The sequence below is a fragment of the Corapipo altera genome, unplaced genomic scaffold (assembly GCF_003945725.1).
Source record: "Corapipo altera isolate COAL_440 unplaced genomic scaffold, ASM394572v1 48b, whole genome shotgun sequence".
NCBI lineage: Eukaryota > Metazoa > Chordata > Aves > Passeriformes > Pipridae > Corapipo > Corapipo altera.
In genome coordinates this window covers 5,501,475-5,517,092 of record NW_020884884.1, presented here as the reverse complement: position 1 = coordinate 5,517,092, position 15,618 = coordinate 5,501,475, and the positions used below count along the sequence as shown (strand labels likewise).

Below are 15,618 nucleotides of genomic sequence, written 5' to 3'. Positions count from 1 at the left end.
CACTCAGTTCTCTTCAGGGGCAGGGACTATGTGATTGTCTCTGTCTTCCACAAAATGCTGAGTGTACGTCAGCACTTCATCCTATGCAGTAACAATTGTGTAAATGGGAAGAACAGGGAAGAATGGAAAAACAGAGTTATATTTCATCCAAGCAGTTTCTCATTAGCTAAACTTCCCTTTTACATAATCCCACCCTCACACTTACATGTTAACATAGTAAAACATGGTAATACAGTGGCTTTTCTTGCTAGGTCTTCTTTTTCTAATCAATTTGTATTAGAATGAATCACAAATAAATCCATCACCTGGCTTAAAGGGTTCTGTTTCTTTGACACATCAAATCCAAAGACTGCGTTGCATGGACACTGATAGTCTCTGTATTTTAGCAGAAATTTTGCTGAGAATTCAAAAAAAAATATGTCTTTCATCACAACAAATCAAAGTCTATACAAAATGCTTCGAAGTCTTTAAATTTTTACTGCAAGCATTGCAAAGGTTTGTTTGGTTTTTTTAATTGATTTATTTTGGGGTTTGTATTTAAATCAAAATAATGGGGAAGGCAATATTAGGAGACACACACAAAAAGAGCACATTTTTTCACTGCTGGCCAATGTGTAATTTCCTCCAAGTCAGTACTCATATTAATCTAAGTCAGTCAAAGACATTGCTTTGTTTTAAGAACATAAGCCTGAACTGAGAACACACCTGTCTCTGCGGTATTACAGGGAACCAATTTGGAAGGATATTATGGAAGTGTACACAATACACTCCAGGGCTACACTATACTTTTATGTGCTAGACTGCAAGGTTAAATGTTTCAGAACTTGAAAATGTTTCATATGAATTGGATCCTTAAAGGATTAAGTGTAGTCTGCCTTTGGTTTATGCAATGCTGTACAGCAGTCAGACTAATTTAGGGATGCAATTCATTTCTCTGTTGTAAGGAAGACACAGGCTACATTGCAAACTGTGAAGACTGCTTTATTACATGACAGCTAAAGTTGAGCAAATAATTCACCTTGAATCGTTTGTGCATTTACTTTTTTCATCTTTGTTTCAAGAATACCTGAAAGAAGATTACATCCCTGTTAACTAAAATTATTCTATAGAAATGCTCACATGGTTTGCTGTTACATGCCTAATGTTCATAGCTATGTTTAGTTGTGACTGATAACAAAATTTATCATAGGCTGTTCTGTCTGAGTGATCAGCAACAATCACATTTCTTGTACAATGCACTATTTTTTTTCCCTGTAGTACCTTGTTTTATCTGGTATACTTTCATCAAGAGCTTGACAAGCTTAGCTAAATATGAAATTAAAAACCAAAAATAACAACAACGCCCCCAAACATTGTTACTCTACAAATAAGAAAACTGAATACAAAGAAGTTAGGTAGGAAACCCTGGCCCATCTCCTGCAGCATCCTCCAGTACTGTAGTGCTTAAATTGCACAATGTGAAAGGAGAAGAAAGTCCAATTGATTTAGAATAGTGAAAAACGTAGTTAAACACATAATTTCTTATCAGGATAGAGAAATCCTCAACAGAAGACTTCACAGTCTGCGGGGGGAAGGTAGACACATATGTGGAGGGGAAGGGATTCTTTAGTCCAGAAACAGAAACATAAAAATTGAGGTACATCCAAAATGAAATCTCACAGAATCACAAAGAGATTCCACTTCATTTTACTTTTCTCTTCACTTACAATATTCACATAGAAAATGACAGATTTCATCAACTTTTGTGAGTGCCAGAGAATTGACTCCAAATGAAAAATAAAAAAGAAATTAGTTGTGGAGGGAAAAGGATCAATAGTTACCATCCCAGGAGAGCAGTAGCAACAAAATACTTCTATTTATCCAGATACCAAGGGATCAGCCTCATTTATCTGTAGCTATCACTTTGCAACAGCAGAGATTAGGTTTCTCAAGCAATCTAGGCTGTTTTCTAAAGTGAGTGTTATGATAGAATGCAGAAGTTACCAGTAAAGATGAGGAGAACATTGTTATCTTTAAAGGATATTTTAAAAAAATTCTGTCTCAGTGCTTTTTACCTATACTCAAATGGAGCAGCAAGACGTTTTGAAGTTTTCTTCTTGCAGTGAACCCAGGTGGTAGCTTTAGGGGACACAAACTGAGAGGTTTTAGTTTGTTCTACATTTGCCATGTTAATTCATGAGAGTTCAACATGGCAGAAGTTCTTGATGTGCAATTTAGACAAGCAGAAGTTGCTAGTATCGTACAGCACTGAACAGCACAGGTGATTCCAGAACAAAAGAGAATCAGTTATCCTCCAACTTTTCACCTTTTTAGTTTCTTATATGGCACAAAATATTATCAGTTTGATTCCCCAGGACACTAAATTCACCCTTTACTATATATATTCAGAAATAGAGAAAAATCAAACCCAGGATATTTATTAGCTCCCTCATTTTTCAGTAGACATTCCTCTTAGGACAGTTGGGTGTATGTGTTCAGAAAAAGTAAGATTATCAAGCTCTTTTCTTCTCTTTTTCTTGGTTGCTATGAGTGACAGGTACTGGATTAAGCCACCCTGAGAATTTACCTTATTACAAAAGGGTCTGACAGAATCAAATGATAAGAACCACCTCCTCAGTGCTCCAGCCACAATTTACCTACATGTATTGGATTATCCCACTTTTCTCTTAGTTTTGCCTCAGAATGTTGTTCACAACACTATTAGCTTCTTTTTAATGCCTCAACACAAAGCTGCCATTCCAAGTTTACACAAATCAGCTCTAAATTTTTAAACTACTTAGACTTTAAATAGAGAAATATTATTTTAACATGAGATCTAAATAAATCTAATTGGAAAATTTCCATAAAAATTATTAACAGGGGGTGGGGTGAGAGGGAGGCAGGGAAGACAGGCACTTTAAAAAAAAGTTTTCTGAGTCCTAAATGGAATTTCTGACAAAAAGAGATGTGTCAAGACAGGAAGAACTCCAAGAATGACCAAGATGCCAATGCTCAAGTAGAGTTTCCATTGAACAGAAACAGGGTTAAAGCAATCTAGAGATGAGATGATTGCCCTTCCTATTTACCTGTGTGGAACAGGAAGGACAATAAAATACACCTCTCCAGGCTGTGGTAAAGATAATTCGACTGAAGCTTTTTAAAGAATGAGAAGAGGAGGTTATAAAAATGCTCCGCACATCTGTATTTGTGCACAATGCATATTATCAGCTGTGAAACTTACCCAATATAGCAACAACTTCATCATCCTGGATTACTTCCAAAGACCCTGAAACCACAAAGCAAAGGCTGTCGACGCTCTCTCCAGCGTGGTAGATCAGGTCTCCTGGAGCACAGTGCACTGTCTGAAACTCCATTGCAAGCGCTCGCAGGCACCCATCGCTTGCCAGCCTGAAAGCTGGGTGCTCCTTGAAGACTTTGCGGTTAAGATGCACACAGATATCTGCTCTCATGTCCTTAGGGCATATCTGCAAAACCTGAGAAGGAAATCAATCAATTCCTGTGCATGGTTTTTACGTGCCTATTATTGCTAGTTTACTATACAAGATTTAAGAACTACTTTCCTCCTTCTTGTAAAATTTCTAATCTCAGTCTGTACATTTATTTTTCTATTATTTACACACATAAGCCACAATGCTAACTTAGTCTATTTTATAATACCTGAAGGAAAATACTCTTTTCGTCTCAGCAATGTGTTGCGCTGGATATTGAATTACCAGAAGGCCTCAGCTTTTTAGACAATAAAACTGAGGGCACAGCAGTACAGAAAGTGTTGAAGAAAAGCTTCCTGAAGGATTGTTTCTAGAGGGTAGGTCACTTTTTTGATAGGCAGATTCCATTAAAAGCCTGCTCAAATTATATGCTCCAAATCATAGAATATTGTGTAGAGGAGAAGCGTGATTGCACATCTCTTCAACAAACAAACAAAGAAAAAGTTATTTAAAGCTTAATTAACTCATAATATTGAGAACTGCAGGTATTCAAATTTACCCCTCAGTGGCACTAACAAGTTTTTTGTTTACGTCAGAAAGGGACTTTAAGGTATGATGCTGTGTTGGGCAAGCTGATCTTCCAAACACAATGTTCCTCACAGCAATTCATGATGTGTGCTCCTAAGAGAACACAAACTGATGCTTAGCACAGCGGGTACCAGGCAGGGCCATTTCTAAAGCTTTTTAATATAACACAGACAGCATTGTGGAAAGAATACAGAATTACTACTGCATGTACAGATTAAAAGTTCCTGGTAAAACCACTGGAAATACGCAACATGAACAGAGTTTGGAGATGACAAAAATCTTCGGAGGATAGTTTGTGATGAACTACATCCAGGATGTACTATTTGAGAAAAACATTGAGTAGTCCAAGTCTGCCTCTTTTTTTAATTTTTTCATCAATAACTATTCCATCCAATTAAGGAACATTCTGATTGAGCTTCAGAGTTACTCCCACACATTTTCCTAGATGGTAAGAGAAGAGAAGAAGCAGTAGCATTGCCTCAATGCAAATACTCTGGAAAACATAAAGGTAACACAGGAAGCACTACAGCTATATCTACACCTTACAGTGGGGCTCTGTGCAAGATCTGAGCAGAGAACCAAGTTCATAATTCACGGCACTGGTTCCAGATATTATGCTTGGTACTCCAAAGGCAAATGACTCTAACACCAATATCATTATCTTTGGCCCACCTCCAAGCAGACCTGTTATTACAGATATTACTTCCAAAAAGTTATATCTCTATAGCACTTAAGTGATGATCTTTTTTGGCTGCCCCATACAGAGCAGCAGCTGAACCCCCCAATTCTCAGTTTTCCAGGTTCACAGAAGTGGGCTGGGGCAACAAGACCAACACTCAACATGGAACACAGGTAACAGCCATAACTGTCTTTTCAATTAGCTCGTTTACTCTGGCAACAAAAACATTCTGTACTGGCAGATTCTTTCCCAATTTTACTACTGGAATTACACACACCCTTTGCAGTTACTTAAATATACCACACAAAAAGGGTTGCTGTAGTAGAAACCAGAATATAAAAGAGAGTATTTAACATTATGCTCTTATCCAAAACACAGGCATCAAACCAACACTCAGGCCTGGGAGTTTATGGATTGGCAGAGCCATTAGTCAGCCTTATACCTGCTAGCTTTTGCTATGCAGATGAAAGTTGGTTCTTGGCTTACCAGTCATCACCAGTGGCAGTTCAGCTATGAACACACCAGTTATTGAAAACAACACTGAATTAGGCTCTTTGGTGTCCTGACAACTGGAGACTTTTTCCCTGTTTATTAAGATAATTATCAAAGGCTACAGTGAGAATTGTCATGCTTCGTTTTGTTATTCTGCTGTCTCCAAATTCATTCTTAGAGCATTTCTCTCCTTACCAGAGGAAGTCAGGAATGAACTTTAAAGATAAGCTAAAAAACCTCCATGTTTTACATAGCAATTTTTTCTTGTTGCTTTGTTAAAATGATGACAGTAACTTGTAATGGGGGGTGAATGAAAGCAGCAGCACTCACTACACTATGTGTCCTCAGATGTTGTCTCTCCATCTTCCCCAAAATGTATGTACCTCAAATCCATAATACCACACAGTTTCTAACCAGCATTATCCAGAACTAAAGCACCATTTCTTTCTGAAAGCTAGTATGAGAGACAGTGCTTACGGAATTATGGTCTGGGATCTAAAAATGGCAGATAAGCTGAAGATATTTAGGAAAGCAAACAGTACCCACTGTACCTCTCAGTCTCCAGACAGCCCAGTGCAAGGCCACATCTGTTCTACTCCTTCATAATGACACTTTAACAGCTATACAGAAATGACACTATTTGCTCTTTAACTGCATCATCTACAGTTTAGAATACTAAATTAAGCTGCCAACCAGAAGGCTGGTGACCAGAGCATTGGTATAATTTCTTGAATGATCCACCACACAAATCACATCTCTTTACAAGCAGAAGAAAAACAGCATCTATCTCCATAAAAGCTGGAAACTAATACAAAAGAGGCAAATAGTTGCTTTTGTACATTTCTTCTGGTGAAAGGCCATTTGTCATTTTAAGACACAATATGAAGTTACTTGTAAATTCAATGAATTAAAATGATAACATTTGCCTCACACAAGGTAGATTTCAAATAATACATTATTAAATACTTCCAGCTTTCATTAATATCTTTAATCTGCACACAGACTGTTACATTCAAATTCTACAAAGACAAAAAAAAATTACTTTGTTTTCAGGCCCACAGAGCTGCAAACAACCTCACACAGAAATAATACAAAAAATCTCATTTGGAGAAATTGTGAGATTGTGTTACAATTTGGAACTTGTTATTTAGTTATCATCCTTATTTACTGAAAACTAAGCTTTTTTCTTCATAGTTTTTATACAATTTCATGCCATATCACTAGCAAAACACACATACTTTTACCACTAGCATATGTCGGTATGACAGAATAGCTGAAATACTACATTTGAAAGTTTAAAATTAAGGGAAGCTACTACTTAGAACTATTTAAAGAATATTTGTCTTCTTTACTAAGACAGTACCTCCTGTTTATTTTAATGGAATACTTTCAGGATGTGACTTCTTTCCTCGCAGTTTAATTTACTTACCTTTTCAGTATCTATTCCTCTGGACATTGACCAGGTGGAAACGATGTAATCCATCACACGTTCACTCAGTCCTTTAGGGACCTGGTAGAGCTTTAGAAAGTCCCGGACACTGTTCAGCATTTCATGATATCTATTTGTATTAGCATACATTTGCTGAAATATGGTTGTCACATTACCAAAAATGGTGGCATACAGAAGGGCTGTGAAAAAGAAGAAAAACCACAGAAATAATACACAATTAGCGCTGACGATCAGTCTGTGTTCCACTGTGCTTTATGACTGTAAATGCCAGGCCCATAAAAATGGATGCAATATCAGTGCTGTGTTAGGAAGGCCTAACAAGCACAAGAAATTTATAGGTCACCTTCAGCACTACAAATTGAGGACCAACAACAACTTTTGGGAGGTCAGGTCCTGCATCATGGAGCTTCTGAAACACAACTAATTGTCTCTATCTATAAAACAATCCAGGAGTACCCAAAACCTTATGAAACCACAACAGAAGACAGAGGAATTTTAAGATAAATAGCTTGACAGCAAATACTTTAAATTTTCATCTCTGGTTTATAGCACCTGTGTTGAAATGCCATCCGTGACAGATCTCTAAGCTTTAAGTGCATTATCATAGTAGTAAGCTGAGTCATCATTACCCACCTCAGTGTGACAACAACAATGCATCAAAGTAGAAGATGGAATATGTAATAAACAGCTACTATGGGTCAGTAATTTATAGATGCAAGTTTAATAGTATATAAAAACTCACATTATGTTTTATATTCTTCAGGTAAAAAACCAGCAAGGCCTGAGCAAGGCTAAAGCCCTCAGAGGCAGACCACTGCACAGCCCTTCTGACTTCATTCAACACAGTTATGAAGCCAGATGGTTCATCAAGATAGGTTTAAGAATAAACATGAGAAAGAAAAAAAGGCAGTGTTTCCAAGTGCAGAGAGAAACAAGTGAAAACATGCAAAATTTGAGAAGATCCGCCTGCTGAAGCCCAAGACAGAACAGCAGGCTGGTGGCAGCCTCAGTGGTCATGTTTTGATATCTTCCAGACGCTGGGGCTGAGGGTCTTCCAGCCAACCCAGCCCTGAACAAAGGGGATGGACAGGAAGCCTCAATGGGAGCTTTCCTATGTTGTGAATCTGGTCAGTGATATGTGACAGGCTGGCTGTAGAGGCAGAGCAGTCCGGCTGCAGATGCGATGATAACCACCAGTAAATGCTCTGGATTGCTGAGTAAGTTCTTCCTCTTTATCATTTCCTGTCCCCCAAAACAGGTACCAGATTATCAGTATCATCCACTCAAGATAAAAATAAATAACTGAGAAGAGAGTATTTTTCCTTATCAAAATACCCCTTTTTGTTGTTTATTTCCTCCCTCACCACCTATTAAAAAAATAAAGTCTTCATCCCATTCCTTTCCTTGAGAATGCAGCTATTTATTCAGGTCAGTGTTATAGGCAGATATCCTTAAGGCAACTAAGATGTTTTAGGGTTCTATGACCAACAAAAAACCTTTGATTTTGTGCAAAAGAAGCTTCGAGGACTGTCTTTCCCCTGATCATCAAGAGATGCAATTTAAATTTAGATTTGCTCAAGGCCTTTACGCAGCTGATTCTCTGCAGAATTCCTTCTTGATGTGCATGACTTCTTTTCTTTTTATGAGTTTTTATAGAGAACAGCTCTCCCCTTTTCCAACTACTACCTCTCTGTACAAATGGGTATAGAAATACAGAGAAAAATGTGCAGACTCAGTTTAAAGAAAAGTGGAGAGTATGAATAGGGATACAGTGATCAGAAATATATATATCTCTGTTTAACCTTAACTTGTGCCTGAGCAAAACCATACCAGGAAGTCTGATGCAATGAGTAGGGAAGGACAATAAAATGTTTTAAAAAACAGATTTACTATAACAGCTCCTTAGTACACGAGTATTTTGAATTAGAACAGCATTACCTTTCCCTAACTAAGTCCTAGTTTGCTCTCTGTTATGCAGATGCAAACACAACCCTACAGGACCCTGCAGTAGCACGAGGCATCCATAGACATTGTTCTTCTCCCAGCCACCACAGTACTGAAATAAGTGACAGATTAGGAAGAGGGTCATAAGCACATTCTTATCTGTAGATTTCTGGGCAACCGTACTTGTGTCCATACAACTCTCTGGCAAACAATGAGACCTGAGGGCTCAGTACCTTGGCATGTACAGTTCTATGCCAGCAAAGGTAAAAGGGAGTCACCACTCTGTCCCATTAGTTTTCATCTACAAGAAGCCTAAAGAAAAAACAGAAATTCGGTTTCTCCATTTTGATTATTATGAGGCAAGCAATTTCCACAGCAAACTGCAGCTCCAGTACGACAATTATCTTAGCAAGAAAAATTATTTCTGCCTAGATTAATTTTTCACTTTTAAAAAATTCCCAAACTTACAATCCCTAATATCATTAGCTAACCATTTTATTACTATTAAAGACACATTAAAGTCAAGGATTTTTGCAGCCTAATATTGGGTAGATACATTAGCATATTAAGCATTAAACTCTTCTGCATGGAAATAGCTGGCTGTATGCCTTTCCTTCTTTTCAAAGGAATAATGAAATGAACCCACTGCAGTAGACTGTAGCCCCAGAATGATTTCAGAAACAGACAGTCTACTACAGGAAGAAAGCTGGGTTATTTATGACAGAGCAAAATCCCCAACATCTTATCTCCATGAATGTCAAGATCCTTCAGAAAAGATAGAGCCCGCCCCCAACATTAATATTCTTATCCGACAATAGATAAAAACACATTGTCCCCAACAATGTGGCTACCCATTTACAATGCATTCTATGTTACCCCATTTAAATCAGTGTTTAAATAATGTCAAAGATAAAAGCACAGTAATTTCAATACCAATTTACCCGCAAAAGTGAATCTTGAAGGTCAGGCACAGGTTGGAAAGGTCACCAAATCATCTGCTACTTTTAATGATGTAACAAGTAAGAATAGAGACATAAATACAAGTCAGTGCGGGTCTCAGCTACCAGAGTAAAAGATCTGATTTTAGAATTATAAGAGGAAGAATTTCTATCTGTAAGAATGAGAGGTTTACAATTACCCCAATTACAGATTTAAGTGCTGCATGTGGTTCCTGAGATGAATCATCAGATTGATGATGATTTGTTCAAAATGCACTCATGCAAAGCCCTCGCATACAAAACGTGTGCATAAGAACTACACAGCAACAAGTGAGACCAACATCAACTAATGAACAGCCTCTTACATCTTGCCCCAAAGGCATGCAGCGCTTTCTGAAACCAAACTGCCTTCATCTTAACTTTCTGGAAAGCTGATCCAGGAATTCTGTCTGTCTGCATATAAGTTCCACTTAACAATCAAAAAGCCAAAACAAACTCCTTTTACATACTGTGCTAACCTAAATACTATTCAAAGAGCAAGCACCTGGATTTACAAATAGCAGATGATTTAAATGTATAATTGCACTTCTGTTTCATCAACAAGTTCCGAGTTTACAACAAATGATTCAATTCATAGATGGCTGTGAGAAATCATAGCCTTGAAAATCTGTTGCACTATATTACTTCTCACTGAATATGAAACACAATCATAAATTAACCAAAAAAATTGCATGTCTCAAAGGCATTTTTCAAATAACACACTGTGAGGTCACACAGAATTAACATTGATCAGATAAAAATAAAAGCAGAAATTAATAATTGTTTGTATCATATCATAATTATATGAGAAAACCACATTATTTATAAATGTGCAATTAGAACAATGTAAGAGCTTATAATTGGTTGAGATTAGAAGTCTTGATTAATGGTAATTATGCTTCTTATGGGTGGAGAGCATGCAGTTAAAAAGGAAAAAGCTGAACTGTTAATTACAATCTGCAAGCAAATACCAAACTGAACAGGTATCAATGAACTGTTTACAGAATTAGTTTTGATAGAATTGTTATTTGTAGTCTTGCAACTTGAAATCAAAGCATCTAAAGTAAGATCTACTGATCAAGTATCTATATAACCTTCTAGAATAAGTACAGAATTGAAATAGGCTGACCGATTTTCTATCAAGACAGAGGCAGAATTGCTTTATTTCCTACTTCTTAGGAAGCTTTGTGTACTATAAAGTTTCCTATTTGCAATCTTTCATCTACCTTTTGTTTTTTACTAATACAATGCATAGAGATATCATTTAATTTAGCTGGTAAAGAAGAAATGTAAACAACTTAGCCATAATCTATTAGGTCAATTAATATTAACACTTCATTAATTTTCACAACATATTTACATAACATTTCCACGTGGTAGAAAACAAATTACAATTGCTACTATCATCTGAGCATGTACACCAATTCCTCAATTTCACAACTGGGGAAAAAGACATTTTTTTAAGTGAAAGTAAATTCCCAGAGGAGTTCTCCCCCATGTTGTCCCAGTAACTGTTAGATCCTGCTCTTCCCACAGCTCCCTATTCTCCTGGACTAAAACAATAAATACACTGCTCCCCCTCCCTTTTCCATTCCACCAGTTTGTAATTTGCACCTCAGAAGCAAGGCAGTAGCAATGGCAAAGATCAAAGAACTGGCACACTACTATCAATTGAGCGAGTTTGAAAATCAATGCAACGGCAAAGAGCAAAGCAGAAAGCCTAAACAGGCCGTGAGGGACGCATCAAGCTATGTGGCAGAACCACTTGACTTCTAGGATGAAAGATGAGAGACCACAGGCAAATTTTATTTAAGCCTTAGTCAAATCCTACTGCAAATCTTCTCACTTTCATCATCACATTTGCTAAATTCACCCTGCTGACAACAAAATTGGGACACAGAAGGACTACACTGGGCTCCAGCTACAATGGAAATGTCTCCCCTACAAAAGGACAGGACACCAGTGAGGACACAGTTGACAAAGGCTAAACAACAGAGCATTAGACATATAATCTTTTTTTGTCTGCCTAGCACGAAAAACCCCAAGAACTGCGATGAAAACGAAAGTCAGTGACATAAACAAGGGAACAGCTGCTCCAAGAAGCCACTTAAGCAACTACGAAAGACTAGAGTAGTAGAAACATCTGTGCACCTTAAAATAGGCTGTCTGCAGTGTGTAAGGGCAGAAAAGGAAGAGTTAAGAACAACTATGGAATAAACACCAAAAACAGCTCCCACTGCTTCTCTCCTCACACCCCTTCCTAACTCTACAAAAGAAAAGCAGACTGCTACTGCAGTAGCACAGACATATAACCTCCTGTTATCAACTTGCAGTTTTGTCAGTTTGAGGCTTAATATGGAAGAAGACAAGAAAGTGTTGGTAAACGACCAAACCCTCCAAGGATGCTGAACTCCCTTAGGATAATTCCTTAGGAACAATCCCTTAGGATGCTTCAAAACTGAAGGGATTTTATTTTGATTTGATCTGGTAGCACCCACGCAGCTGGCAGCAGCAATCACAGGTGTTTTGGCTCACAAGAATTTCACAAGGCCAGGCATCCTGCGCAGCACAACTCTCTAACAGGTTTTGCTTTTGCCTTCAGCATGTTTGGGCTGAGATAAACAGCATGGGAAAACACACAGACCAAAACTGATCAGAGGTGATCAGAGCCAAAGTGAATAAAAGCCAATAAAACAAACTTCAGCATCAGCCCTGCAACAAAGCTCTCCAACTCAAACAGCTCTCTCTAAACTGAAGGGCCAACACCACTCAGCTCTCTATGAAAGGCTGCATCTTGGATCCAAGAGCCCGCTTATGAAAAGAGAGGATGAAGGGCACCCTGCCAGTCCATGCAAAGGAAGAGGGGTAGCTATTACCTCCAGGGCCAAGGCTCCTGCCTCTGCACAGCACTAATTAACACTGTAAAATCTGGATTTTGACAAATTAAGAAGTGTCTAAACAAGTAAAATGGTAGAGAATACTGATTCACAAATCTCATAATTCATTTGTTTTGACAGCTACTGTTTAGTTTATTTACACTGAAAGGTACTAACAGTCATCCAGAGGGGGATTTAACGGCAGCCATAGACTCCATTGCAGCTGCAAAAATTATCTTTATTCCAAACCTACCAGTCCAGACTCACCAATTGAATACTTTTATCAACACGGGATGATTTCAGCTCAATATATTCACTAACAGGTTTTACCATGATGAGAATTAATAAAACGCCAAATCTGATTAAATCCTCCGCAATTTGTGGGAAAGGACACCCTTTTACTGTTTTGTAGAATTTTATGGACAATAAAATTTAAATTGTCTAGAAAATTGAAATAGATTTCCATTTCATTTCCCAGCACTAATGAACAGATCACCATTTAAATGACGACTGAGCCATTTAAGGGCATCATTTTTCTTCTACAGTTTATACAGAGTAATGCATGGCCATTTTCAATTACTTGGTTAAAATTAAATCTCCAGATACTGCTTCTAGATTTTTACTCATTTGCACCAATGTGAAGGCTTTTGCTTTGAAGCTCTTTTTAATCTACCCTCAATTTATCTGAAATGCTTTGCCCCAATTAGAAGCCAACTCTCCTCTTTTTAAAATCTATTACTGAAGTAGAGCTAGCATACCAAAAAAAAAAAACCTAACAAACCACACCTAGGAAAAGTTCTCTAGGAAAAGTTCTCTTTTCGTGTGAAACTGCTTACCTACACAGTTTTTATGGTTCCTCTGTTCACTATATTTCCTCTGTGATTTGTATGATCCTGTCTACAAGGCCTTGCAGGAGGGAAAGCTAGGGAGACTCAAGGAGATCATCTGTTATCCAAACTTTCTAATTCTTTTCCTACAATGCTGACGCATGTTCTGCTAGGCTTTGTACTGCTGTCTCAGGCCTGTTCTGTTGGTGATTACTGAGCCTTATTTTGCAGTAACCAACCTGTGGCCTTTGAGATTCCAGAACTGGATCTCAATTTTGCACACCAAAGCCATGATACAGCACTAGTGCATGTGAAATTCTGAACCAAACTTGCCCCCGTGACTGTTGCAACACAAGAGTTTGATGGCTAAAGTCACTTGCAATGTCCAAGCAATGTTATCCAGTCTGGTTCCTTTGGTCCATTTAATTAAGGTATCTTACATTTGAGTGCAGTCTTTGGAGTAATTCTTTGTTACAAATGATAATTGGATTCAGATAGCTTCCCTCTGCTCCCATCAGAGCACCTATGTGGGAAGTTGATAGCTAGATGCATTTCTTACTGAGTACATTCAGATCTGAATCCATCAGTGAGACCACAAGGAGGAAGGACCCAGTGCCTCTCCTGAGCCTGCAGTGTTCTCACTTCTCATTAAGTTTAAAAACTCTACTCAGCTATGCACATAAACATGGGCTTTAAGCACCACTCCACAGGTGTGAGCACGTACACCTATGATGAAAGTTAAGGATACAGGAGAAATACCAAGAAAATGCATTTCTCTTTGACCACTAACTTTCATCCAATTACTTAGAAAAGCTTTTGCTGCCTATGTAGCAAGTACAGCACAGTCTTTTTTTAGGTTTTGTCTTCCCTGAGAACAAAAGAAAAGGTAAAATTTTAATGCCTATAAATTACCCCAATATAAAAGCAGAGTAGGATGGAGGTACTATGGTTTCATTGTGAAGTGAACCAGAGGTGGGTGGTAGAGTGCTGGCCTCATCCAGCCAGCTGATGTAAAAATTGCATAACTCTCGTCTCACAGATTCCAAACAGAAGTAACTTCTCTGGATTAACTGTATTGTCTTCAGACCAAAAATTAGTTAAACAGAATCCTGCAACCAACAGGAAGTGTTTAACTGAAAGCCTGAGTCTCCAGTAGCTCACCTGGCTTACACTTACCAGCACCCTTCAAGCTGACTTTGCCCCAAGCGGTCACACTTCGAAACCACCCGTGACTTAAGTGCTTGTGGTAATCACTGAGGAGCCGTCAAGTCTGTTCAGTTGACAGACCAGCCAGCAAGCGTTAAGAGAATGGCTGCATCTGACAGGCTGAATGGATACTGGACATAAGGACAACAATTAATTCTCAGTTCAGATCAACTTTACTGTGAAATTAAGCCCCTAAAGCTATTGCACTTAACTGGATTGTGCTGTACCTGTCTGCTTTGCTTCACCGCAGCTCAGTCTGAAGCTTCTGATGCAATAACCTTGGTAAGCCAGGCTCCTGGGGTGTTGCTACTTCAATAACCACATCAACACTGCAAGATGCTCTTCAGCTCACAGTGAGTAACCTGCCAATCCCATCTTGCACGTGAACAACTTTTACTTCTGGGTGCAATGAGTACAAACAAGTTATGTGATTATATTCCATGCAGAGTTTTCAAACATTTCCCAAACAAACCTAAAGACAAACTGCTCCCTAACCTTCCCTTTTCTGGTATCATTAAACAGTTACAAATATTTAATGGTGCTCAAAATACAAAAATAATGAAGTTTTGAATTATGTTGAGTAAACCAACAAGGTCAGAGATAAAGATGACATTTACAGATGAAGACTAATTTGAAGTGGTTAAAGAATAATTGTCACTGGAATGACTAGGTCTGAGTCATGCTCCTCCCACACACTAATCACAGGTGTGCTTGCAGACCAAAATCAATTAGTGCACACAGTATGTACAGGAACATGGAACAAGAATAGCTCATAGACAGTGGACTCTCTAGGGGAGGCTGCTTTACTGACAAGTGAAATGACAGGCTAGTGAAGACACATATGGCTTATCAAAAAATAACTGGAACAACTGTTTGTGTTTCTAATGAGAAACCATGTATGGAGGCATGGGAGAGGAATACTTTCCCCTTGAGTGGTGAAAAGGCTTACAGCCTAACTTTCTGAAATAGGTATTCGTTACTGTTCCTGTGGCTCCAGTTGAAGATGCTTCTTTTTCAGGCTGAGTCTGTTGTTTTATTAAAACTCAGTAGGACTAAAAGCAGCAGTAAACATGCATACAGCTGGGAGTTCCACACCTCACTCCTAAAGAGGATTATATTTATCATTATATTCAGGGGTAGATGCTGTTTTG

General features: G+C 38.2%; 1 protein-coding gene across 3 annotated transcripts in view; it reads right to left on the bottom strand.

Annotated features, from left to right (window-relative positions):
• Positions 1-15,618, bottom strand: part of KCNH1 (potassium voltage-gated channel subfamily H member 1) — a 184,780-nt gene that overhangs the window by 90,639 nt on the left and 78,523 nt on the right. For all 3 annotated transcript variants that reach the window (XR_003527419.1, XR_003527420.1, XM_027641626.1), the window contains exons 8-9: positions 6,617-6,816; positions 3,221-3,473 (exon numbers count right to left, since the gene is read on the bottom strand). Coding sequence is in view for 1 of the 3 variants with exons in the window: in XM_027641626.1 (XP_027497427.1) it covers positions 3,221-3,473; positions 6,617-6,816 (453 nt within the window). In the remaining 2 variants the exon portion in view is untranslated. The remainder of the gene's footprint in view (positions 1-3,220; positions 3,474-6,616; positions 6,817-15,618) is intronic.